Genomic DNA, 27,738 nt, shown 5'->3' with positions numbered 1-27,738 from the left:
TTAGTTATTGTTGTCTATAAAATCTTACTTCAGCCATAATTATTTCATTGAGCTTGTAGCTCACTTTTATATATTATTGATTTTTAAGAAGGGATAAGGAGCAACAGGGTGATTAACTAGGTGTGATACCGTACAGTTTTTGGATTGTATAATCTTGAAAGTTGTAAAGAATTTTGATCTTTATAAGTTTGATTTCTAACTTCTCTGTATCTATTTTGGTAAAATTATTATGGAAGCTTTCAAGCAACTGAGAATGCTAATGAATTATGAATTGAATTGAATTGTGAATGTTTGTCATGATTGAGTGAGACTAATTCGTTAATCATTAAATCTAAATTTATGCAAATCAGAACTAGTGCTCGTGAAAATTTTGTATGATTAAGTCGTTCATCTCTGTTGTAACATGGTTGAACCTAAGGGGGTTTCAACTGGGGAGTCAGAAATGTTCACAAGGATGTGCACAAAAAAAGTAGGCAAAAGGCACTATAAAAAATTGAGATCAAAAGTCGAGGGATTTCGTGAAATGACCCCCATTGTTCATTGTTGGGAAGAATCTGCAAATTATATTTTACTGCAGAGACATAAATAGCATCCACATGAATTCAACTGCCAAAAACCCATTTTAAAGCCCAATTACATCACATGAATTCCAAAATCATGAAAATAAGGTTGAACCAACAAATCCATTCGAAGCTATCAAAAAGCAAAGCAACTGAATTTTCCAACAAACAACTGAATTTAATTGGAGGAGAAATGTTTAGAACATTAAAAAGCATATATCATTCTCAAAAGCATCATCGTAGCCAAAATTAACATTCCAAAAATAAAGTATGAGATTTCCGAGAATCACAAAAAACTACTAGGTATAAACACTAGAAAACAACTAAAGTAAATGAAAAATTCAGAATACAAAACTCCACATCTCAATACGCATTTTCTGCATTTTGGACAAATATAACCATTTAGATTTTCATTGAAATGATGCAATGAGTTTAGAGAATGTCAAAGATCAACTTCTTTATGAAGAAATTAATTGCTAAGTTTGGGGTATTAGAGATGTGAATAAAACAAAGAGATTATTGGTTAGCCAACTACCTTTTGATGAGTGGTGAACAGCAAGCAAATGCTATCCACAATCAGGTTAATAAGTTTGCAGATGATAGTATGACTGCAGACTCATGTGATGAAATATAAAGGATGCTATTTTCGTGGTTATTTGAAACAAATATAATAATAAATAGATTTCAATTCAACATACTTTTTCATGCTATGTCTACTTTGAAAGTTCAATCTTAAAATCTTCCATACAACTTCTCAAAAAACAATCCAGCAAATTAGCCATTGCTGTATCCAATTACACCTGCCAAAAATGCCATATGCCACCAATCTAGTCTCCAATTTTACAGCCTGCATCACACCGACTTGTTGTTACATAACCAAAATAGCCACTGAATCTACTAGCATAACAATGTGCCACTTTGGATCAGTTCGACATCAAATTCTCTATCCAACCCAAAAATCGACCATATTCTTGATTTGATGAAAATGCAATTATTTAATGCTTTATTGTTAAATGAACAGGTAGAAATTTTTGCTGATTTTAATCTAGTTAATCTATTATAATCGATTCTAACCAAGCAGCAACTTCTTGTCCCACCCTCTATATTCTCGATTGCACTTGCGAGTTACTTCCATGCATAGCTTGTCCTGCATGCTCTTGTTATGCACGTTTTAAGAATGCTCATGCGAGCTCATTGTTGCTACGCAGAACCTTTACGCTCACAAGCCTTATGCTATTGATACCATCTTAGCTCCTTACATGACCATTACCCTAATTGCATTGAGACTCATGCTTTAGATCACAGATAGCTGCATCATTCTAGTGATTCTCCTCTTGCTCTCAATATCCCTCGCTAGTACTTTTGGTGAATTTAATAGCAGCCCACTGCGAGCCCATCTTCCATCACACATGGAGTGTTTTCTCTTTCCTTGTTCATGCAACACCAAATTGGTGTTATTGCTCCACCCCGTGCTTCATACTAACCCATATCTGCCAAACAAACCTATATGACCATGAACAGCGTGATGCACCCCCTTCGTACACATTTTCCACGCAAACACGAAACAAAGTGACCCTTCAGATGTGTTGCACCACTTTGCAAGTGAAGTGCACTTTTGACAACTTGACAAAGGAGCCACCGATTACCCCACTTTAAAAACCAATCAATCTACACTATACTTTCTGAGATAATTTTAAAAACCAATTCAAGTGAATAATAGTATTAACAAACTCTCATGGTCTTCTATGGCCCAAATTCTTATTGAGACGGACAAAAAAATCGTTTGATTATGCTAGTATGGATTAATGCGTCTTTACATATTTATTACAAAAAAGAAAATATGAGGATTTATCCTCATATTTCAGTCGTGCAAAATCTATAATCGTGATTACAATGATTGTTTAAGGCATACTAAATTGAGAAAATCATCTCTAGTGGCCCGACTATTGAGGATTGCTCAATCATTATTCAGCTTAAAAGATATTTGTACGGTTAATTCTCATGAGCAATTGAAGATTTCCAACTTACTAGGAGATGCTCCCAATGCCTTGATTTCTATAGGATATTCTCATGCTCGAGATACTCCCGAAATCCCTTCTCTTAAATTAGTGCCTTCCACTGTTGTAGGTTTGTGATTGACACTATCAACCCCATACTCATCCTTCAGATATTTATTTTCAGCTCATGATACTTCAAGAGCAATGCCTGGAGGAAAAATATGCAAACCAATTAGTGGCTAGCTGTCACTCCTTTCTCTTCATTTTATGATATTACCATTGCACTCCCTAATGGTATTTTTGAGTTCTAATGTGGAAGGTGAAGACTAACTTGGTTCAGATTCAATATTCAATTAGAAGTTTATTTGATTTAGTGGATAAAAATTTTCAATTTGCATTTCCCACGGAGCGCAACTTAAAAAGGTTTTTTACTCACCCAAATTTATTAGATTCCAAGCTAGACGATGTAACTCTCCTGGTGCGTTGGCATTCTAAATTGAGTTTGCATCTGAATATGGGACTGTTACTTTCCTTAAGAATGGATATTAATTGTTTAGATTTTAAATTATCTTTATCCAATGTACTTGTCAAATTTTTTTTCTTGTTGGCAATTCTTTGTGATTAGTTGCTAAGGTTATGTTTTCAATGGCTAGTAATAAAATTCCATCGTAATAAAAAAAATTCTCAAAAATTACAGAGTTCATTAAAAATGACTGCATTAACCCAGCAACAATATATGCACACAACCACATAAATATTAATAGTTCAAACATGCCTTTTAGATTATAATCCTGATGAAAAGTATATAATAACTTTGGCATATACTTTCCGTAAATTGTGAACAGGAGTCACATAATACTAGAATAGAGAAAAAGTTTAAAATGTAATCATATTGTAACAACTAATATCTGTAAAACTGGTGCTAATATTACCTTTCCCACTCATCAGGAGATATTATCTCGGCTTTAAATCGCATTTCTGCTTTCAAGCGTGACTTAGCAGATATTGATTGAGCTCGCTTTTCAAAGTCTTCCTGCTATGATGCATTTGGTGTCAAGACACGGGCCAAGGCTATTAAAAACACGGTCACAGTCTCAGCTCAAAGACAAACAAGTGCTAAGAGAATGTAAGCGAGTATGGATAGGAAAGTCTGAGAGTTTTTAAGCTGTTACATTCATCATGCCAAACAATGATTCACTGAAGGTAACAAGATTACAGCAAATGAAGCAAATCTAAAAGATGGTACATTGAAAATTGAAGGAAAATAAACAGAAAAGTAAAAACGCCGCATACAAATGATTTGCTGAAGCTAATCAACAGTTTAAAAAAAACATTTTGCGGGCAAGCCATGCATAATATCAAGTATGAACTAAATTATCTCGGAATCAAAAGTTCATGACTCCTCTAGAAAATGGTTCTGAATAATTAGAAGCTTTATGAAGGAGGTGCAAAAGAATGCCGGTGAGTTTTGCAAGCTATTCAGAAATTTCTGCAGGCTAGAACAGCTTGTATAAATGTGATACAAAGTTGTACAGGATATAGCTGCAACTTTTGTCATATACAAAACTTGTGTAAGGGAAATCCATGAAAGTACGAGATAAGAAGAAAATGCAGGTTCTTATGAAGAAGAGAGAGACAAAAATCACTTTAGTTCGGAGCTAGAAGCTTCCTTGTTGGAATGGAAGAGGTTTTCGTGTTGCGTGGTGAGGGTGGAAGCTTAGGAAGGATATTCTTCAAAAAGTATTTGAATCCAGACCATAACATTATCCACAACAAGTATTAATTTTCTTACCGCGTGTGATTATAACATTATCCACTTGACATCATTACAAATTTTTTAAGGGAGAAAACCTAAGAACCAACCTGACACATCCGCGACTTCATGAGAAAGTGGACTAACTTATTGGACTTCGAAAATTTGCTGCACAGTGAATTTGCTAAACCATAAATAGCTTACTTTGTGAGTGGCATTCCCTAAATCATAACCAACAAATTAGGAGATAACAAATAAAACATGGTAAAGCATGTGTTGTACCACAAGTTGCTTGACGCATACATGTAAAAGAAATGCATCCTTAGTAACCTCAGAAGGCTTCAAACAAGAAAAATAATCAACTATCAAATCTTATGCAAAAGCAGATAAAATTGGTGACCTTGGCATCAATTTTCTAATGCGATTCCCTAAAAAAGTGGTCAAGTTCGGTGAATAAATAGACTAATTAAAATACTCAACAATCTAAGGGCAAGCTTTCTAATATTATCTGAAGGTCTCAACTAGTAGCAGAATAGATTGAATCATACTCCAATCGAAGGAAGGGATATAGCAGCCTTCAAAGGAAGTCCAAAGCCTTTTTTCTCAACAGGGACCATCTTATATGCACCCCAGATAACAGGAATCAGCAAAACACCACGTTTCACTAATTCAGTTCTGAATCCCTCAGCCTTCTGTATTGCTCTAGAAACAGTTTCCTTGTCCCCTGCCAAAATGACCTGAAGAATTTTTCAGAAGAGCTAAAACCTAAATAGAAGCCATGTGACTAAAGCATAATCACTGCCGGTGGATTAGAAAAGTGAAGGGAATACTAACTGGCCTAGCAGTATCTCTCAGCTGTACAAGTTCAACAATTCTATTGGTAGAAAGACGAAGAGGCAATCTTGATAGTGTTTCATCCCTCGCTATTTGAGAAAGCTGCTCCTCTTCTTTCTTGTTTTCCCAGAAAAACAATCCCGCAAGTATAACAATGCCTACACAGTGCTGATTCAGAAACCTGATCTATTCAAGAAAGCAAGCACGAACATGGAGGAAAATTAAATGTCAACAAAAATAATGCTGAAACTTGTTACTTTATTGTGGCAAAAGCAGATTTACAGAAACTAATTTATATAAGGTCGAATAAATGAGATTCATATGTTGTCAAACTAAAATTAGATTGTACAATCATAAATAAGTATTTTGCAAAAACGATATGAGAAAAAATGGTGGTCCAACAAAGGAGGTATGTCTAACCGGACATCTATCCTTTTCTACTAAGGTTTCTGATCAGCTCCAATGAACAGGGAAATTAAATACAAATAATAAAAAAAATTAGATTACAAAGAGTATGTAGATATAGAAAATGCTTTCCTTTGTAAGGAACATAATTAATTTTTTGTGTAAGATCCAAATGCGACCAGATCTTTTAGTATAAAAAATACAAAAAGTGGTGAGCCTCAAGGATTATAATATTTTTTGTTATAGCTACTAGACCTTTCCTTATACTGCTTTAAAACTGCAGTGAAAAGTCCAATTTGTCTAAGCAAGTGATACTTTGTCTGAAAAGAAAAGCATCCAGTTTCCTTTTTTTTGAGATATAGTTGTTGTTTGACATGAAAAACAAAGAAAGTATATTCTACAACCATAGATCCTTCTTTAAAAATAGAGCAGTGTCATTCTTTTATTCAATAAAGAGAGCACAGCCATTTCTTCTCACCAAGAATGTGAACTAGGTTTTTTATGTGAAAGTCTGCATCCAATTAAAAGAAAACAATTTTTTAAAATTGGAAAATGCATCTTACCCAATTTTAAGAAAGAAGTAGAAGCATAAGAAGAAATTCAAACTTCATAAAACTTACCAAATTTTCATGTCAGACAAATATGTCTCAATAGTGTTTCTAAATACCCTAATTATACCATTTGTATTTAAATGAGGCATAATTAACCAAAGTATTTATGTCAAATTTATGATACCAAATATTACCCTGCAAAATCAAGAGACATCTGATCAATAAGCTCGTCACCTAATGCATCGTCATCTACTAAAATAGGGCATGTTTCAAGCATCCTACCATGCAACTAAATTACAGAGAACATTCTAGCGCACTAAATGTTCCTTAGCTTGCCTTGAAGCATGTTAAGAGGTCAGAAGTGTCAAAACTTGCGCATATCCATCCCAAAGCATATTTGATGGAAACGCACATTAATATCAGTATAAAATTGGATAGCAAATAGGCTATATGATAGGAAGAATTTTCACCTAACTGTGAAGCAAAACAGAGCAACAACGGGTAACTAAACAGCTTTCAAACATGATTATTTATAATTTGAGGCCAAAAAAAAGGTTTGCAACGGAATATAGCACTTATATTTAAAGCAAAAATAAGCCAAAAGTTCACAAAAGATAAAACTTTCAAAATGAATATAATTTAAAAATTTACTTTCAGGTTGTAATATAAACATCTACCAATACCAACAGAACTGCAACTCTAGTCACAGCAGAAAATTGCAACGCTGGAAATGAGAAGTCCCAATCCTCAATGAGTTGAACAACTTAAATTAGAGCATTGAAGCATGACACCGGTACAAAGTTGTCTTAACTGTTTTAGAAAAAAATTCTTTAAAACTCGTCAGCATTAAATGGACTAAAAGAGCTGTACTACAGAAAAATTAAACTGCATTCAAAAAGGTGATATTCGAGTTTGAATTCATATACTAGCAAGTTCAAAGACCAATTCGTCGTGACGCAGATTCTTTAAAATAAATAATACCATCAAAATAGCTTATAGGTGTCTGGAAAAAGAAAAATGAATATAAGTTGAAAGATTCGAGCAATTAATGTAGTTAGATATGTTTGATGTTATTTAATACAGCATAATTACATAAGTAAATAGAATAACACAGTTGTATGTTCACTTGTGTTTAATTCCTACCTCCAACGTTGATGGCTGCATTACTAGCCGTCTCCCAAAGAACAGGGGCACTATCACCGCCATTAATTGCACGTATGAGTCTAGGAACAGTAAAAAACATCGAAATTCCTGCAGCAGCTGCAAGTGCAACATAGAAAAATCTTCTTACACCACGAAATGGTGCTTGAACCTCACTAATAAGCTTGAGATCCCTTCGAAATCCATATCCAATGTCTTCACCTCCAACTCTAGCCTATAAAACAATTAGAAGTTATCATAAGTGACAAAACATAAAAAAAATAAAAAAAAATAAAAAGATCCTCCAATGTGAGTGACATTACAATATTAACACAAAAATCACCATGGCTGTACCAACCTCTTGCTGTAATTCCCTAAACTCGGGCATAGCTCTGAAAGAAGCTAAGTCGGGATCATTGAGGATCGTACTGAACTTGAGATTGTAATCTCTCAAAGCAGTTCGCAAGCAATCTGCAGCTTTCTTCCCCTCACCCCTACAACGGACTTAACAAAAGATATTAATTTGATCATGCGAAATAGTCCCAAATTGATCAACCTTACACCGTTGCAGGAATTCAAGATTAACAAACCCAAAAAAAAAAAAAAAAAACCATGTTTTAAATCAACATCAACACCTCATTACGCTGCATTAGACCATAAAAACAGCAAAGCTGATTGGCAAGTCAGGATTGTCTCTCACAAAGTACTCAAATGGCTGTCAAACTCTATTATAAGCAGGTTCACTACTTGCAACTAGGGCTGTAAAAAAAGCTCTTCAATCATGAACAGCTCGTGTTCGGCTCGTTAAGTAGCTCGTGTTCGATTCGTTTGTTAAACAAGCGAGCCGGAAAAGAACAATTTTTTTTAGCTCAATTTATAGATGAGCCGAACACAAACAAATGTTTGTTCGTTCGTGTTCAATTCATTTTGGTTCGAGATAATCAAATAATTAAATAATAATATTTATGTTTATCTTTTTCTATATTAAATTTTTATATTATACTTAAAAAATGCTACATTTTATTATTTTAATAATTATTTGGGCAGTATAATTGTAAGCAAATATAAATTTAGGCGTTAGATATGTAAATACATTAGATTTGGGTAGTATGCATGTAAATTCCCATAAAATTTTATGTCTTACCGCTCTATCCTGATTCCAGCCTATAATTTTTCTGCAAGATATGTAAATACATGAGATTTTAGTGGTATATATGTAAATGTCCCTAAATAATGAGCAGACGCACACCCTGTGAATTTTTTTGTCCCACACAGCCAAAGCTAAGAGAGGAATTATTCTTTATAAGCCAAAAGTACTTTCAACTTCCCAAAATTTTATAGTCAGGCTCCACTGTGGAGGCTATGATAAAATGTGCATTTTTATGATATAATCGCAAGCTATAATTGGAATATTAAGTTTAATAATTAACATAATTAAATTTTCTAAAATTTTCATGTGTGGTGCGAGCCAATCATGAACATCTATTTTACAAGCTGGTGTCGAACACGAGCGAAGCTCAAACAAGGTAAAATTCAATCGAGCTGAGCACGAACAACTTCTCAACTTGATCAAGTTTAGCTCGTTTACACCCTTGCGACATTGAAAAAAATTAAAATTTTGGTAGTACAAAATGGAAGGCTTGAGATAAAAAAATGACAAATAGCTTAAGAAATGAAGAGGATCCAAAGAAACTTTCTACTTTTAATGGTGAAATTGGAGGTTGTACATATTAGCAAGTCAAATTATGAACCGCCTACAATAGATTAAGCCGTCAAGTCAGTTAATTAGATCGAACACTTTCTCTTCTTGTGGGAAACGCAAGGAAACATAGTGGGCTAATTGAGTTTCATGAATGCACACAGCAAAATTGAAGGCTACAAGAAAAAGAAGATAAGGAGGCTGCACAATGGCCCATGCCTTCCCCATCTTTAGCTTTCAACATGCCTAATACGAAAGCAACATATGTTGTTTACACTAGTAACATGATGGATGCGTTGAAGCTCGATTAGTTCCAATTGGGATTCTGCATTTTAATAAGTCTAACAAAAATGTACTACAGTAGGTTTAGGGTTTCCTAATGCAACTAAAATAGTACAATATACGTAAATCACATGACTGAACTTGGGATTCGCAATCCCAGACAATTAAATAAGCAAAAAGTTGTCTCCATTAGAAGGAAAAGAAACCAAAAAGGACAACACGTCTAAAACAAGTATAAATATACCTATATATTGGCAAAAGAAACGAAAGTTAAAAAAACATATGATAAAAGCGAGTATCCTCAATAATGCAAAAAATATTCCAAAAATAAATAATTTAGATTCATATTATAAATAAATCAAGTCATGTGATGAATTAGGGATGTAAAACTCCTCTGCAAACTCAAAGGAGTATTTAGGGTGTCAACTTAAGTTTGAAAATAGTAGAGACCAAAATATAAATAGTAGAAAATTTTAATGCCTAGGGGCTACAAGTTTTGCAAGAGCAGTGTGCTCGATCCGTGAAAGAGAAAGTAGTATAAGTCAAATACAAAGAGTCAGCAACAAGAAATGTATAAGAGAAGGCACGAATAAAACTATTAAATAGAGTTATCAATGTGATGCTGGAAATATCAACATAGAGCATCAAGGAAGAGGTTTGATGGAAAAGGTCAACAAGAAGCATTGATCGAATAGCTTCAACAAAGAATGTACGCAAAAGTATTATAGTAGAGCACTAACAATTGTGCATTATAGAATGGTTCATCATGTAGGCATGCAATCAAGGGAAGCCCTAGAGATCAGAACTAGCAGAAAACAATGATATCTATGACCACATAGGAACAAAAAATAGCCGCATGAGGGAAGTGATTCAGTGTCAACCCAAAACCTTTTATATCATGTACGAGGGTGAGGGGTGTGGTGATTAGCATTGACAGGGTTTCTTTTACAATCGGATTGAGAGTTAAGAAGGGGATAAAGAGAGGCCCATGGAAATATGGCTTCAATGCTAGGTTAGAATAAAGAGATAACTAGAAAAAATTGTGTCTTTATTAAATTGTCTTCTAGTACAAGAATGCATTTGTCTACATATGCAAGGGAAAGAACCATAAAAAAACATAGCAAAGGCCAACATCCTCAATAATAAGAAAATATTAAAATAATAAATGGTGTAGATTGCTCCTTTAAATAATTTAGGACATGTGATAAATTTGATGCGCTACACTTTCTTTAGATGTAAATCAGTAAGTATGAGAATTATCATACAAGTTATAATTTCAAAACAGAAGAAATCCAAAAAATCAATGAGAAATACAACAACAACAACAACAACAACAACAACAAAGCCTTAATCCCACTACGTGGGGTCGGCTACATGAATCCTTTTTCTCCATTGCGTACTATTTAGTGCCATATTTTCATTTAGTTCTAGTAAATTAAGATCATTTTTAATACAATAAGCCCAAGTCTTCCTAGGTCTACCTCTGTCTTTCTTAACACAAGTCGAATCTAAAACATCTACTCTCCTAATCGGATCATCAGATGGTCGACGTTTAATGTGACCAAACCATCTAAGACGACTTTCTCTAATTTTGTCCATCACAGGAGCTACACCAACCCTATCACGAATATATTCATTTTGCATTTTGTCTCTAAGTGTAAAGCCACTCATCCACCTAATCATTCTCATATAAGATTGATATCGCTCTTAAACCCTCAACAGTTAATAAAATGGAATATGACTTAGGCAAACTCTCATATGCAAGCTATTAAAATCAATCAATGTCATTAACTCATTTATTTCAATATTGTTCCCAATCTTCGTAATGTTATTAATAAATATTAATTTGTCTGAAGTAGCAAACTCATTAAGGATAGCCACATAAATGAAAATTCATTCTACAATCAAGAATACATATTTCCTAAAATAGAAAAAACTTATATATCAGACATAACACCTCATATTGCAGCAAATAAATTAATAAGATGCTATAATCCCCAGATTAGTCATAAATTAGAAAATAAATCGTAATATAGAAAATGCAAATGTAGATTATAAATTTGTTTCATTCCTATAGATAAATAACTCTTCCAAGAGTCAACCCCTTGCATGACAAATAATGATACTAATACTTCCCAAAAACTAAATGTTAGACTTCGGGCCCATATGGCGATGCACCACTACAAGATGGGACATGAAGGAATTAATATCAACTCATATGATAAACCATAAAATCAGCATCAATTAAATTTAGTTCGTACGAAAGAGCAAAAAAATTATATATGTATAATTTTATACAAAAACATATACACGTAATAAAAAAGAAACAATTAACATTTCATTGCAATAGAATATTTAATAATAGTCAACTATGAAAAAAACTACTAATGAAAAAGAAAATAGAAGACAACCGTCATAAACAATAACTACATAAAACCAAATAGAGAGCCCAAATAAACTATAATATAAATTTAAGTTTTAAATGAATTAATTACTACTGCATTGTTTGTTCTTATAGTGACAATCCATCAAGTAACCTATGAAATCTGATAAAATAAAAGTTTAACACAAATGAGATTGACATCCAAACTCAACAAATGATTTATATTTTTTTTAAAAATAAATTATTCATATTTATTAAAACTTAAACTGCAAGGCATTAGGCTTGTAATATGAACAATAAAAATTGAAGCAATATTATTTTAATCTGATAATATTGCGTTGTAGTGATTTATACCATGATGATGTACAATCATTCATATCAAAATTGTGATAAATACTTTCTATGCCCACAGTCATGTGCAAAGATATGAAGCATAATCAAAAATATCCAAAAATGACTTATTAGTTATCTATAATATATATGTATATGTGTGTGTCCTCCATATTATTAAGACACTCTAAACAGAGAATTTTTCACACATGAAAATTAAATAATTCACAAAAGAGTCATCACTGTATCAGAGCCATTGACCTGGCTAGCCAAATCCAAAAGATATTTACAGATCTACAAATTCATTACAAACAAACATCAATATTGCATACACCATAAGCAATTATTTCGTGTAGATTTTATAATCAATATGACTGATACTAGCTTCACGATAAAAATATGATTTACATAAATAAGAGTTATGTTATTCGACTAAAGTAATATGTATAAGAATAGATCTTGCTACCATATGGACCATTAAAGAACTCGTACAAGATTTTTACAGGGTAAAACTATCCAAATTACATAATATTTTCATCAGGAACAATAAAATAAATCTACGATAGTATGTACAATAATATTGGAATGTGAAAGGCATGTTGAAAATCTATTAAATATCAAATGCACTTTTAAAAGTACAACGATAATCTCTTCACAAGAAAGATATTTTTATCTTCTAATAACTAAAGACTACCAAGACGAGTTTGCCACTTATAGAATCGAAACAAATCACAGCAGACAAAAATCAACTTCAAATTCTAACATGATAAGAACCCCCATCGAATGCATATACATATATGGCACTAAAAAATCAATAGTTGGCTAAAATAGGTGCAACATGGTCAATATAAGTTACCCCATTGACAATGAGAGTAAAAGATTAAACATACAATTTTAATAATATAATATAGCATAAAGATTAAATAAATCAAAACCTAACTTTAGGATTAATATAACTAAATTACTTAGTTTATGTACACAAAATGACCATCAGAAATGAAAGTTTGAGCTACAATAGAAAACAAAACTTTATAACCATAGGTTTCCAATGATTTTTGTGGAAAAAAATTCAAACATTTACAATGGCAAAAAATAAAAATATAAAAAAATAAACACCTTAAGGGAAAAAAATAAGATTGACACTTAGATTCATAAGAAAGGATGAGGTCAAATTGTCGTTGCAAGCTAGAGAAGAAATGAGAGAGCAAATGCACTTGAAAAGGGCTGCCCAGCTGAAGAAAGAAGGAGAAATCTTAAGGGTCTAAAGCTCTCAGTTGAGGAAGAGAGCTAAGGTGGTCTTTGATAGCATACAATTAATAGGATTTAAGGATAGATTTAACTTTAAATCCAGCCAAATACCAAAAAAATGCAACTTAAATCCAAGCTCCGTTAAATCGATTTTTTTTGCATTCTATTTGTTTTCACCGTGTTTTATCTCTCTTATGACATAAATCCGGATTTAATAAATCTGAATGAAAGATAGATTTAAAGGATTTATTCTATCGTCAATGAACTCCATTTCGTCAAATAATTTATCGAATTTACTAAATCCTATTTTATGTAAATCTCGATAGCAGCCAAACACCACCTAAGAGTTCTGACAGCTACAAAAGGAAGACGAGTATGTAATGTCTAGCTACGTCCTTAAATGGTGAGTAGAAGTGGCAATGGATGTGGAATTTCGAAGCAAAGATTGCAAACTAAGGTACTGTGGAAGGGGAGATTCATTAAAAAGCTATTTTAGGTTGGGAGCTTTCACAGTTTGGCTACAGACTGATTCACTACAAGAGAATGGACTCATTGATACCGGAGTTAACCCAAACTACAAAGGAAACACAAATATTATTTCTGAAATACAAACATATTACAAACATGATACAGGAAAGTAGAAAATAGACAACAAACTAACATGATAACATAAACAATAAAAAACATTCGTGGGGGACGACGATGACGGAGGCGGATGGACGGTGATTGGTGGCTGAGGAAAGAGGGTTGCGGCTGTAGGGAGGTGGCAGGAGAGATGGGCAATTATTGGAACATCAAGATAGCTTGGGGTGGCAATTAAAACAACAACCGATTGCTATTTGGAGCTATTGGACAGCAGAAAAACAGCAAAGCGAAGGCGTTGCGTACTGCGGCAGCGAAGTTGGAGGGCTGAGACGATGAGGGCAGCGAGGATGAGGGAGGATAAGGCAATGAGAGGTTGGAAACACAAAAAAAAGTAGATCCTTATTGTTCTGGGCGGTGGCAGCAAGGGTGGCGATGGTAGCGGCATCGAGCAGCGGTTGGAAAGGAGCAAGAACATCGTCAAAGGCTGGATTGGCTGCTGCGATGAAAGCCAAAGAGGTGGGGCTGCTGTGGAAAATGTAGGACAACAGCTGAGACGATGGAAGGAGAGATAAATATCTCGGCTGGGTCGAGCTACACTCGGAGCACCACCCGAACCAATGGAGACAATCACTACCTCAGAAAAGGGACAGTCGGAGTACTACCTTGATGTCAGATACAACAATCAAAAGGAAAAATACTGAGACAAAACTAAATTCAGATTTTCATAAAACAACTCATACTCAAAGCACAACCTCTCATATTTATAAAGAGATGTAACCTATCTTAGGAAACATTTAAAACAATGAGTAGTTAAATTTCAAATTTGAGGAAATGATTTAAATTAGGAAGAAGAAAAAAAAATCATATTTCAGTTTTTAGGAATGATTTTAAATTACAAAGGTGAATAAAAATCAGATTTTAGTTTTAGGAAATATTTTAAATTAGGAAGGAGAATAAAAATCATATTTCAGTTTTGCAACGATTTTAAATTAGAGAAGGCCTAGTAAGGAAAGTAAAAAAAGAAAGGAAGGAACGTAAGAAAAGAAGGGTAAAGGAAAGCAGGGAAGAGGAAGGAGGGGGTTGTTGCCCTTCCTTGAGGATCGAGTTGTCCTCCCCCGAGCCCCGTGTCAGTCTCCCATGGTTCGAGGAGCTTCAACCTCACCTGTCGAAGGTTCTGGTCCCTCGTCTTTAATCATTGCAGTACCTGGATCCCACTGTCGATTGTAGTGCCTCCCAACGCACTTGCGAGTATACCTTCCTCTCGATCCAATCTCTTGGGACTAAAATCTCTTGCATGGTGGTGGCCATGGTAGTAGAGAATCAATTATCACTAAAACCGGTCTCGCTACTCTGTTGGCAAGAGCTCCTGCCTCCTCGGGTGCTACGGAAGGAAGTAGAATGAGGCGTTTGTCATCCTTGGTGAAGGAAGATGTGTTTCTGAATTCATCGTACTGAGTCTTTCGGTCGGATTGACACAGTCTTCCTATCAGAAGATGACAAGCATCCATGGGGATCACATCAAACCATATCTAATCCTGCAGATGACTCCCTACTGAAAACTCTACTAGGCATTGTCGGTTTATGTTGACCCTATTCTTGTTCTTCAGCGACGTCAGTGAATATGGCTAGAAACGCCTATGAGCGTGAGTCCCAATTTCTCTACCATCTAGATCAATGTCACATTCTCACTGTTACCGATGTTGATGATAAGACTGCATACCTTTCTGTTCACTGTACAGCGGATGTAGAAAATATTGTGGCAAAGACACTACGGATACCTCATGTCCTCGGCCTGTAGAATCAGTTGAATCACAAGTGCTTCTCCCTCATCTGGTGGAAGCACATATTCATCACCTTGTTCTTCAGCATCCTGCTCCTCGCTAACCTCTTCCATGGTGCCCTGCTTGATAAAAGAAACAACTTTGCTCGTCGGGCAGCTGGAGGTTATGTGCTCAAATTTGTGACATCTGAAGCATTTTATGACGGGCACTGTAGTCGGCTTCTTCTCATTAGGGGTGGCCTCCTCAGATATTGGATTCTCAAATGTCGTGGCTTATCTTCTTCAACTTTGAAATTATCCCTATGGAAGGGATTTATATCCTCTTCTCTCTCTCCCCTTCGACTCGCCAAGTCTCGGTCAAATGTAACTTATTCCTGTGTCATCTCTTCGATCACTGCAATTCTTTGTCGGAGGCAACGGAGTTGCCGTATTCCTTCCCAGGTAGGCTCAAGCATATTTCCCCTTGGCGGTAGGGCTGTCAAAAAACGGCTCGTTGTTCGCGAACAGCTCGTGTTCCACTCAGACTCGTTAAGAAGCTTGTGTTCGGCTCGTTCACTAAGTTAACGAGCCGAAAACGAACAAATATTTGTTCATTCGTATTCGGTTCGTTTTGGCTCAAAATATTACTAATCAATTATATGTATATTGCTGAAGCACAGAATATTGTCAAAGAAGTACATGCCGAATTGTGTGGCGCTCACTAGTCAGGGCTAAAGATGAATATGAAGATCAAGAGACCCCGATATTATTGGCCGGAAATGATGTCCGACTGCATGGATACAGCTAGAAAGTGTCACTAATGTCAAGTACATGGGGTAGTCTTACACTAACCTCCGAATGTGCTACACCTAACCATTGTTTCATGACCATTCGAGTGTTGTGGCACGAATATAATAGGTCCGATAGCCCCTCCATCCTCTAAAGAACACAGATTTATACTTGCCGCTAAATTTTAAATTTTTACTTTTCCAAATGGGCAGAGGCAGTGTCATTACGAGAGGTTACAACACAACACGTCCTTCAATTTTTTAAAAGTCAAATCGTCTACCGTTTCAGAGTTCCGCGAAGAATAATTTCCGACAATGAGACAACCTTCAAAAGCACCAAAATCAACAATTTCGTCAGACGACAAGGGATAGACTGAAGATACTCTACGATCTACTTTCCAGGGCAAATGGCTCAGTCGAAGCCTTCAACAAGACACTGATACAGATTTTGAAGATAACACTGGACGAAAACAAAAAAAAATTGGCATAACAAATTGTTAGAAGCCTTGTGGGCCTACCGGACAACGTTCAGGACACCCACTCAATGTACACCCCACGCACTTGTGTACGGGTTCGAAACCGTACTAACACTGGAAGTTCAGGCGCCGTCTCTCAGAGTTGTTGTCGCCAATCAGCTACAACAGAAGAAAGTGCAAAACTTAGATTTGAAGAATTGAAAAGTCACGAATGAAAGCGACTAGAAGCACAATATTTAGAACTTTACAAAACAAGGATGGTACAAGCTCAAGACAATTTGGTCCGTCCAAGGACATTCAAATTCGGTGATCTCGTACTTGTTCTCAAAAGGTCTATTCTTGTGCGTCGCAAGATAGGTGAAAAATTTGAACCGACTTGGGAGGGACCATTTGTCGTAAAAAAAAATCTATTCAGGAGGAGCTTACCAGCTGGTGGATTTTCGAGGCGAAAGACTCATGACTTGAAGACATACCATGTGACTTGACATTGCTTGAATTGAAATTTTGGTTATTCTGGGGTTATTTATTTGGTCAAACGTCTGTGATCGGGTCCAAAAAAAATTTTTGTAATAAAATTAATATCAATAAAATGAAAACATTTGAAATTATATACTTTAATTTTCTTCTATCTACTTTGTTCTCTTTTCTACTTTTAAGTTTGATATTTTACTAAATTAAACAAAATATATATATAAATAAACGATCTTCTCACCAATGTAAAACTAAAATTTTCTCTAATAAACATTTTGTTTTGTTCTTGTTCCTGCTAAATTTCAGCGCACTAATATTTTTCCTGTCGTCTGCAGAAAAAATGTCAGGACAGAAGCTGATTTTTGCTTTCAAGGATGAGTGGAATCTCGCACTTAACGAGGAATGGGCACAGCGGGGTGACATCATAGACTTCGACGTGGACTTCGGCCAAGTCGGTGTAGACTATGAGGGTCCCCTGATGAACGTGGTTAGCCATCGAGAAAAAAAAGGGCTACAATCACTGTTAAAGATCAGCACCAAGGAGGATTCCTCACTGAAGGGGAAGAAAGTGGTAATACAGCAAGATCCGATGGAGGGAACTAGTCGTTTGTCATTTATAATAACCGCACCGACCGGAGATCTAGTCAATGCTGATGACAAGAGACGGTCAGATGCACTGTTACGAAGGACTCAACGAATAAATGTCAGTAGCCGAAAGCACAGAGCTTTCCTGCGTGAAGAAAGAAGACGTCAGAAAGAAGCAGAAAACTTGCTTATCCCGATTCCAGAGGGGAAAATCTACGATTCATACATGAGAAGACTTCCTCCAGCTTGCCTGCCACAGAGGATGAGTCTGAGTTCACTACAGAGTAGATGATACCAGAAGTTCCAGATGAACTTTGAGATGGTTGCCCAACGTGCAACGCTGATATTCCCGCATAGATACCGACTACAGGGGCATTTACAGAATGCCTGGATTGTAACGTCCTCCACTTGGAGCATTACAGCACTTTGGAGGAGTATACGTCCACCGATGGCGGATTTCAGATCGCCAATCACTCAGTTGGAGAATCATACGCTGGATACAGAGACAACACAAGCATATATTCCTGCTGATATTGAAATGAGGGAGAGTCCTCGATAGCCGCCAATGACCACCATGGCAAAGTTCGATAAAATGAGTAAAGTAAAGAAAATGAATTTTGAATTTTATGAAGAAGTTCAAGGAAGATTTGTCGGACATACTGGAAGGTCTGGAGCTGTACACCAGAGTCTTTTCTGAAAGAGAAGAAAGAAGCGTTCTCGACTGCATATTCGACCTAAGAGACAGGGGTCGAGTGGGTCTTGTGATGGAAAGGACCTATTCTGATCCACAGAAATGAATGCGTGGAAAAGGCAGAATCACCATACAATGTGGTTGTTGTTATAATTTTACCAATGACAGACAAGGAAATCTCCCGGGGATTTTAAGACATGATAAGGTGGATTCGTTACCTCCTGCAATAAAATGGATGATCAAGAGGATAGTTTGATGGAGCATACTTCCAGTCGATTGCATTCCTAACAGCTGCATCATCAATATCTACGATGAAGGCGACTGCATCCCCCCACATATAGACCGTCATGATTTCGTGAGACCTTTTTGCACAGTTTCCTTCATGAGCAAGAGCAATATTCTGATTGAGAAAGAAATAGATGTCATTGACCCCGGCGAGTTCAGAGGATCCGTGGAGATTCCCTTACCGATGGGTTCAGTACTGATTCTCAAGGGAAATGGAGCAGACCTGGCCGAGCACTGCATTTTGGGGGTACAATATCTCAGAGTTTCTGTAACTTTTAGAAGAATGGATAGTAGCAAGATGTTATATGGATTCTGTCCAGATTTGGAATTAGAACAGCTACAACCTTACGAGCTATGAGAGAGTTACACCTTTAAGTACACGCAAGAGTAACTCTTGTCCTCAAGCGTGGCTTAGTAGGTCAGCTCAATCGGGAACTCACCCCACCGAGGATGGACAGTCAGGGGACACCTTTTTGGTACCGCGTTTTGACGCAGCAGATATGATAATGTATGTATCAGATATGTTCAGCTTGTGATATGTATTCATCATGAAGCTATTTTCAAATGTACTTTTGATGCGTTCAGCAAATTGTACCTTTTGATGCTTCAGTCTATGTTCAATCTGTAACACCTGCTTGAAGCAGATTAATGAATTTTTTTTGCAGAATTTTGTTTGTTTGTTCAATTGTCCTTTTGTACGATGGATAAAAAACCGCAGAACCATACGTTGGTTCTGAACTACAATGGACAAGGAACAAAAAGATAAAAACTTGATAATAACAAAATTTAAATAACTCTCTTTTGAAAACCAATCAACAAAAATTGAATTTTAAAAGCATATCTTTGATAATTAAATGTGATAAAAATAACAGAAAAATAAAATAAATTTCTTGAGTTTGTTTATCTCGAGTTCGAGGTTCCTTACTCTTTGCTTGCGCAGCGCGACTGTTCTGATCTGCACCAGTTTTCTTCGCATCCCCGCAGAATTTTACATTCTACACAAAATCTCACAAAATTTCACATATCTTCCTCACCAATGTCAACCTTAGCATATGATACATATCTATGAATTTAACAACACAAATTTTCTACATTGTTTTCATATTATTTTCGGGGACAGTACAGAGACACAGCACATATTTTCCCGCTACCCCTTTGGGTTGGATGTGAGCCCCAGAGCTTTCCTTTCTAATGTGGCACATATTTTCGAGATTGGTATAAGACCCCCTTAAATGGAACATAGCATCTTATTCTCAATCTTAGAGATTAGTATAAGACCCCCTTAAATGGAACATGGCATCCTAGCATGACATCCTATTCTCAATTCTCGAGATTGGTGTAAGACCCCCTTAAATAGAAAATGACATCCTATTCTCAATCATCGAGATTGGTAAAAAACCCCTATAAATGGAACATGGCATCTCATTCTCAATCCTCAAGATTGGTATAAGACCCCCTTAAATGCAATATGACATCCTATTCTCAATCCTCGAGATCGGTATAAGACCCCCTTAAATGGAACATGATATCCTAATTGAACATGGCATCCTATCCTCAATCCTCGAGATTAGTACCTAAATTCCGACTCTTTCTGAGATTGATAACTAAATTTCAATTCTCATTTTGGAATCAGTACCTAAATTCTGATTTCTATCTTTTGAGGTCGCTATCTAAATTCCGGCTCTCTTTCTGAGATTCATACCTAAATTTCAATTCTCATTTCGCGATCAGTACCTGAATTATGATTCCTATCTTTCGAGGTCGGTACCTAAATTTCGACTCTCATCTGGGGTTGATACCAAATTTTCAATTCTCAACTCGGGGTCAGCCCCTAAATTTCAATTCTCATTTTGCGATCAGTACCTAAATTATGATTCCTATCTTTCGAGGTCGGTACCTAAATTCCGACTCTCATCTGGGGTTGATACCAAATTTTCAATTCTCAACCCGGGGTCAGCACCTAAATACTGATTCTCATCCTCCGAAAACACTTGAGGCTTGATAATTTGGAACTCACTCTCCAATCCCCAACAAGAGTTCCGACTCCTTGATTTCGAACGGATACTCACTTGCTAATTCCCCAGCGGAAATAACTAGCACTCGATTCTACACTCCTTTCTAGGTCTGTTGAATTAGAAGTGTGTTGGTTTTGTTGATCTAGTCGGTCAACGCCAATACGCGCGGTGTGTTTTGCCCAGCACACCACACATATTAGGGGTTCATTTGTTGATCTCACTTTTTTTATTTTTCCCTTTTAGTAGCCTAGGGTCTAGCCATAGAACTTTCCTGCTGACTATTCCTAAAAAACTAGAAAAAGAACCCTCACCTTTAGAAATTCTAAAATTTTTCTTTGCTCAACTTGAAGTTCCACATATTTGTCCTAACCTCTAGCACTTAGTAGATGAGGTCAATATGGGGGAGCCCAAGGTGAATCCCCATAAGACTGTTTGGCTTTAAGATTGACCCTGAAAGTTAGTTTGGAGTTAGTTCACTCACTTTCAATCTCGTTCACTCACAATCCTGAACCCAAACTTGTTGATTTTGATCCCTTGATCCTTTAAGAGACTTATGTAGATGGTCTTCTAGACCCACTAGCCTTAGACAGAGGTTTAGCTAGCACTAGTACATAGAGGACATAGAGGACCCAAATGGATAGAGGACCCAAATGGAGATTCCATTGGTCTGTGGCTCAAATCAGGATGGTTGGCACCTCGATTTCGCCAAAATACCCAACTCAGCCTTTTGTCCCCAAAACAAACTTAAACGCTTCAATTGAATTCAATTTGGCCCCAATCCTCCCCAATTTCAATTCTAAACCTAAATTCATCTTTCATATGATCAATTCAAACCAAATTCAAGTCTAATTGACCCATACTTTGAGCCCAATTTCAACCCACATTCAAAACCCCCAAATTTGCCCCAATTTAGCCTTATCTCCAAATGTCACCAAATCGAATGCCCAAATCCCAAAATTGACATCCCATTTATGTTGAAAACTCTTTATGACATTCCTCTAGACCATTTTGAACTCTCAATTTGGACCTAACCCAACCTCAGCCTAACCCAAACCCAAGTCTAACCCAACACCCCTAAATTGACCACATGCCCAAAATTTCTTTGGCCCTTCAAATCAACTCAAAATCACTTCAAATCTTTTCTAAACCTCTCATGACAACCATCTATACCATCCTGATCAATTGAGCTCGAACCAAAATTTTGTCGGAAATCGAATTTGACGTGTTTTTGACCCAGCCGTCGACGAGGTTGCTCGGACGATCTTGGATGACGAAACGGACTGCGTCAGCGCGTCTGAAACGTCAATTTTGCCTAAGAGAGATGTTCATTTCACGACGATGACGTGTTTGTAAGAATGCACAAAATGGAGCTTATTGTAATAATAATAATAACAATATTATTATTTTTTATTTATTTTTTTTAACTCTTTCCTCTCTCCCTAAAATCCTAAATCCCTAGCCTTTCGCACGCCCCGTCTCCCGCCTCTAGCTTTGTCGTCCGCCCATACCCTCTGCCGCGAGATGACCTTGGATGCGACTCCCCTCTGTCGCACGTGAGCTCTTCTCCCCCATCCCGTTCGCACGCCCGACAAAAATCCTTCCCCATCCTGCTCATGCGCAGCTAAGCCCCATGCGCAATCCTTATCGCGATCTTATCGCCTGCTCCTTGTCGCCCCTTGCTTCGATTTGGATGATGGCTCCTTGTGTTTGGTTCATCACAGGTAAGTTCAGGGAAGTTTTCTCCTCCTTTCTTGGCTACAAGAACCCCATTTGGGGGAAGGTTTGGGGTTGGCCGAAACTTTTGGGAAAGGAGGAGACTCTGCTAAAATTTCTTCTTGAAATTCCTGGGTTTGGTGTTTGAGTTCTCTTGGCTTTCTTTTGCTGTTTGAGAGGGATTCGAGTCAGGTATCTCTTCTTCCCCTCCTCTGTGCCCTTTTCTTTTTCTGTTTTGCTCGGTCAGGGCTGCTGCAGAGCAGCATCTTTGAGCAAGTATGACATGCTGATGGAATGTAATTTAAATGTTTTATGATATTCAGTCAAAAATGAGTTTATGAGGGAGGTGTAGTTCAGTTCTCAAGCATGTGTAGGCTGTCTATTTATGTTTTTGGCGTGCTTTACCTATGCAGTGATATTTGAGGACTAGTCTAACCTTCAAGAAAGGTTGTTTTCTACTTTCTTTATGTTGAACCAGTCTCACATATGCTAAGAATAAAGAGGGATTTACTCCCGTTTTTGTCTCTTTTTAGTCTCCTGTTCGAACTGTATGTGGGAGGCTATGTTTATTTTTCTCCTCTGTTGAATCTAAAAAGAAAATGCATGTTTGGGGGGGGCTCGATTTGACTCCCCGTGGCCACCTTTTTTACTCAAGTTGCATGTTATACCTTGTTGAATGCCTTATAGCTTGTTGATTCGATTTTCTTCTTGTATGTTTTTCATTGTTTAAAGCTTTATGGCTTAACCACTTGGTTCAAAGAAGCTTTTGTTACATGATATACATTATTTGGAAGCTATAGAGTTTGTAAAAATCAGAAACTTCAATGTTTTTATCTATGGAAAAGCTGGAATAAAAAAAATGTATTCAGGAGTGGTTTTATAAAAATCTGAAAACTTTCGGTGTTCAATTCGTGAAATTCTGAAGCCGTTAGTGTTCAATTTGTAAAAATCTGAAATTTTGGGTGTTTTATTTGTAAAAGTTTGAAAATTTTGATTTGTTCATTTGTAAAAGTTTGAAAATTAGGTGCTAGATATGTGCATACATGAGAGTTGGGTGCTATGTTTGTAAGTGAAATTTTTATTTTTGGTGAAATTGTATTAGAAAGAAAGAAAAATTTGAAGATTTGTAAAAATCTGAAAGGTTTGGTTTGCTTATTTGTAAAAATCGGAAGGTTTTGTTGCCCTTCTTGTAAAAATCTGAAAGTTTAGGAAGTCTTGATTTGTAGTATAAGATTCCTGCATATTTTCATATCTCACATGCAGCATCGCTTTGGCACTTTTGAATTCATGCATGAATATGCCTATTTCACTAAGAAGAAAAAAGAATTTAGATATAAGCCACCTAACTCTTATGTATTGACATATCTAACATAAACATTTGGAAGGATGGGGAATTGGATGACATGTACGAATGTCCATGTTGGGGGCTCTTAACCACCTTGTTTTATGGAAGTATGAAAATTCATATATGTATTCATTTTATGGAAATCAAGAAAATTAGCTTGTTGCTTGCATAATTTCAAGAGGAGGTTTCTACGATTCATCTAAATAAAATTTCTGGACTTGTTGTTTGGTTTTGGTCTTGTGGTGGCTCGGTTTTGGCCTTGTAGTGGCTGGGGTTTTGGTCTTGTAATGACTCGGTTTTGGCCTTGTGGTGGCTGCGATTTTGGCCTTGTGGTGGCTCGGTTTTGGCCTTGTGGTAGTTGCGGTTTTGGCCATTTGATGGTTCGGTTTTGCTTCTTAGGCTATTGTTCCTATTTGAATGCATGTTGAAGCCTGTTTTAATGCTTTAAGAGGTTGATGTCTTGGAGATTCTTGAAGTCGTTGGGAGCTGGTGGCTTCCTCCTTGTGGTCCCTGGCCGTGAGCATCTCCTGCCCTTTTTTTTTTTTTTTTTTTTTGTTGGGTGATTGTGGTGGCTCCTCTTAGCTTCTCCTTACCCGTGAGGCCTTGGAAGTGAAATTTTGAGGCTTTATGGCTTATGTTGTGAGAGGTAGTTGCCTCTCTTGTCCCTCCCTACTGATCCTACCCGAGAAAACCTGTTGGGTTCCCTTGTGTTGCGTGGAACTCATACCTCATGGAAGCTTTAATTTGAAACAGAATTAGATGTGTTAATCTCTATGAAATCCATACTTCAACCTTCGTTGCTTGGAAGAATTCATTTCCCCTTTTGAGGAACGATTTGTTAAATGTCTGGAGATATTTTGAGGTTTAATCTTGCGGGTCGAATTGATTGCAATAAAAAAAAAAGAGAAAGAAAAGAAGAAAGATATTTTGATGTTTGGCAAAATTTAGGATCGATTTGGAGGTTTATAATTTGTGCATTTTGGGGATGTTTCATGGATAGCCCGAGGAGTGTGCTCCACCTCTTCACCTATTCGAGAAATCCCTTCAACTGAATGTTTTTAGACTAACTCTCCTACCGTTTTAGTTCCTCTTTCCTAATTTGATTTTAGAGACGAGTTAGTCTTCTTTCTTTTCTTTTCTTGTTTTTTGGTTTATTTTTTTGCTTCTTGGTTCAGATTTTAGATGCTTATGTCCGATGCATAAGTGAGCATATATAGTTTTTTGTTATATATGAAACCATCAAGCAAGGTCGCAAGTATGTCGGTTTTGTTTTGAGGCTTAGGGCGGTGATGAGCCGGTGGTAGAGCGGAATGATATTTCATCCTACGACATCAGGACCCAATCCAGGGACCCGATGAACTGTAGGATGATAATATCATTTACCGCCACAATACTAGCGGGGGACCCGTACCTTCTTAGGTTGTTGGCGGTCTTACGCCCGACGACGTGATTGACTCGTGGATAACTATAATTTTCAAAACTGATAAGAACAGACATGATAATAACAAATACAATATTTATAAAAATATTTTTTACTATAAAATTGATATAATTTCCTTTTGTATGCTTGAAATCCATGTGCATGCTAAAATACAAATTTTAAATATATTATAGCTAGTTGTCCACTTGTCGATTACCGGTACCGGGCTAAGGGCTCTATACATTCGGGTGACCGATAGTAACATTCGACGTCCATCGAGGTGTTTGCGGTTTTCTCTCTTCGGATTCTTCGTGTTATTGGAGCTTTTGATAAAACACTCGTGGTCTTTTTTTCCGGAATCTCCCGGGATCTCCCTGTGTTTTTGATAGCTTTTCTTGGGTTTTCCGTCGTGGGTCATTTACCGATTTTCTCAACTTTTTTTGTTGTGGGTCATTTGTCACTTTTTTTCCTCGAATTTTTCCAGGTGGTGTTTCTTTTTGTTGCTCACTTTTACTTATACAATGTGTGCTAGCTCGTTTCTTAAATCATGTTACTACACTTATACCTGCTACATCAATCACACTTAAGGAGCAGCGGGCCTCCTAGGTATACAGGTTTGTTTTACATTTACAGCGCTTTACTTTACAACACACTTTATTGGTCTTGTCTACTGTATATTCTACTGCTTTCTTATACTGCATGTTTTACTGCTCCTATATACACTATGCTGTCACTGCTTTCTTCTACTTATGTCTGCTACTGTTTCTTTTAAACACTATATCTTAGAGTAGAGACCAGTAGTTGGTTTTATAGAAGATATCCAGCAGCAGATCGTTGACTCAACAATTGCATGTACACTTAAAATTAATATCGAACTCGAATGTGTTACGACGAAGGGTTTGCAGCTAACATTGTGAGCAGCACGACTATCTTTAACAGCAAAACATGACTACATCAACTAAACAATTCCTTACAAATTAAACAACAAGTCATAGGATTTCGAGGTTGTTTGCCTAGTGCAACATAAATCCTCAACCTCTCCTCAACCTCTCTTTAGGTCTTTAGGTCTTTGTACAGCTCTGCTGTACAATCTAAGCCCTAACTCGTCTTAGTATTCCGAGTTTGTCGTTCGTCACAGCCTAAATCCTCATATCTTTCAAGTTATTTGTGTGATCCTTTTACACGAATGTAAGTCTTAATTAATAAAAACGACATGATGAAACATTTAAATAATTTCTCCTCAAAACCGAAGCCAAACAATAAGATAGACTGGGAAGTCACCGAGGTTCTCCTCTGGATCTATGACATCCTCTAGTTCTTCCTCCTTTGGATTCTACAATAAATGTTCCAAATTTGAGTCATTCCTCTTTCATACATCTTTGTCCGATTTCGTTGAAAAGTCATATCCTTTTAACCTCTTTGAAGATAAAATTTTTTGATTTTTATCGAGAGTTTTCTTAGGTGACTTCAACTATCTAAGATGTAATTAACTGTAGATGTTTGCCCTTATAGGAAGTTTTTCCGAACCAGTTTAATATAAATCATATTTAATCTTTCGTATTAATAGGAGAACTTGTCGGCAAATAAAATGGTTTTCGCAGACCAAACGGATATCACATATTTCTTATTTTATTTGATCAAATCTACCAATAAGTTATATGCATATCCTTCGGGATAGTGTACTACTTGTGGTATTGCGCTCAGACATCTAAACTATCAAATATGTAAGGCCCGCTCGGTCTCACTCTTCTAAATTAAATGTCTTTCCGAAGCGGGCGACGGGATCTCGATTCCGACAGCCGACAGCTTCAAACGGGCAACTCAACCAAAATAGTTTCGACAGCTTCTGGCGACTCCGCTTGGGAGGATTTAGGCCGTGACAAACGACAACCACATAATTCTAAGATGAGTAAGGCTTAGGTTGTACAACAGAGTTATACAAAGGCTTAAAGAGAAGTTGAAGATTTATGTTGCACTAGAAAAACAACCTTGAAGTCCTATGACTTGTTATTTAATTTCTAAGAAATGGTTTAGCTGGTGTAGACATGTTTTGCTGTTGAAGATGATCGTGTTGCCCGGAATGTTAGTTCTAAGTTCTTCGTCGTAGCACCTTCGAGTTCGATATTAATTATAAGTGTACATGCAATTGTTGAGTCAACAATCTGCTGTTGGATACCTTTTATAAAACCATCTGTACATCGTCATTCATGGTTCCCTTGGCCGTTTTCAGTTGGGCAGCTGCCGAACATCGCTTATCCCCTTCCAAACGCTGTTGACCTCCCATATTATCCTTCCCTTGCTATCCTACAAAGACCTCCCTGCTAAATCCGTTTCTTAAACACCTTTTAGGAGCCATAGAATGTTGTCACTCTTCCTCTCAATCTTCGATCAAATTGCCATTTGATAAAATGCTATCCTTACCA

General features: G+C 36.6%; 1 protein-coding gene across 7 annotated transcripts in view; it reads right to left on the bottom strand.

Annotated features, from left to right (window-relative positions):
• LOC110034967 (protein LOW PSII ACCUMULATION 1, chloroplastic) overlaps nucleotides 1-27,738 on the bottom strand; it is a 47,672-nt gene that overhangs the window by 13,497 nt on the left and 6,437 nt on the right. For 2 of the 7 annotated variants that reach the window (XR_002295110.1, XM_020739209.1), the window contains exons 3-7: nucleotides 7,599-7,734; nucleotides 7,244-7,475; nucleotides 5,145-5,302; nucleotides 4,859-5,047; nucleotides 3,490-3,593 (exon numbers count right to left, since the gene is read on the bottom strand). Coding sequence is in view for 3 of the 7 variants with exons in the window: in XM_020739209.1 (XP_020594868.1) it covers nucleotides 3,490-3,593; nucleotides 4,859-5,047; nucleotides 5,145-5,302; nucleotides 7,244-7,475; nucleotides 7,599-7,734 (819 nt within the window). In the remaining 4 variants the exon portion in view is untranslated. Of the gene's footprint in view, nucleotides 1-2,588; nucleotides 2,766-3,489; nucleotides 3,629-4,420; nucleotides 4,532-4,858; nucleotides 5,048-5,144; nucleotides 5,303-7,243; nucleotides 7,476-7,598; nucleotides 7,735-27,738 lie in introns of those variants that run through there. The other 5 variants (XR_002295111.1, XR_002295112.1, XR_002295113.1 and 2 more) reach the window with 5 other exon arrangements.

Source organism: Phalaenopsis equestris, unplaced genomic scaffold, assembly GCF_001263595.1.
Source record: "Phalaenopsis equestris unplaced genomic scaffold, ASM126359v1 Scaffold000002, whole genome shotgun sequence".
Classification (NCBI taxonomy): Eukaryota; Viridiplantae; Streptophyta; class Magnoliopsida; order Asparagales; family Orchidaceae; genus Phalaenopsis; species Phalaenopsis equestris.
This window is presented reverse-complemented; position numbering and strand designations above follow the sequence as displayed.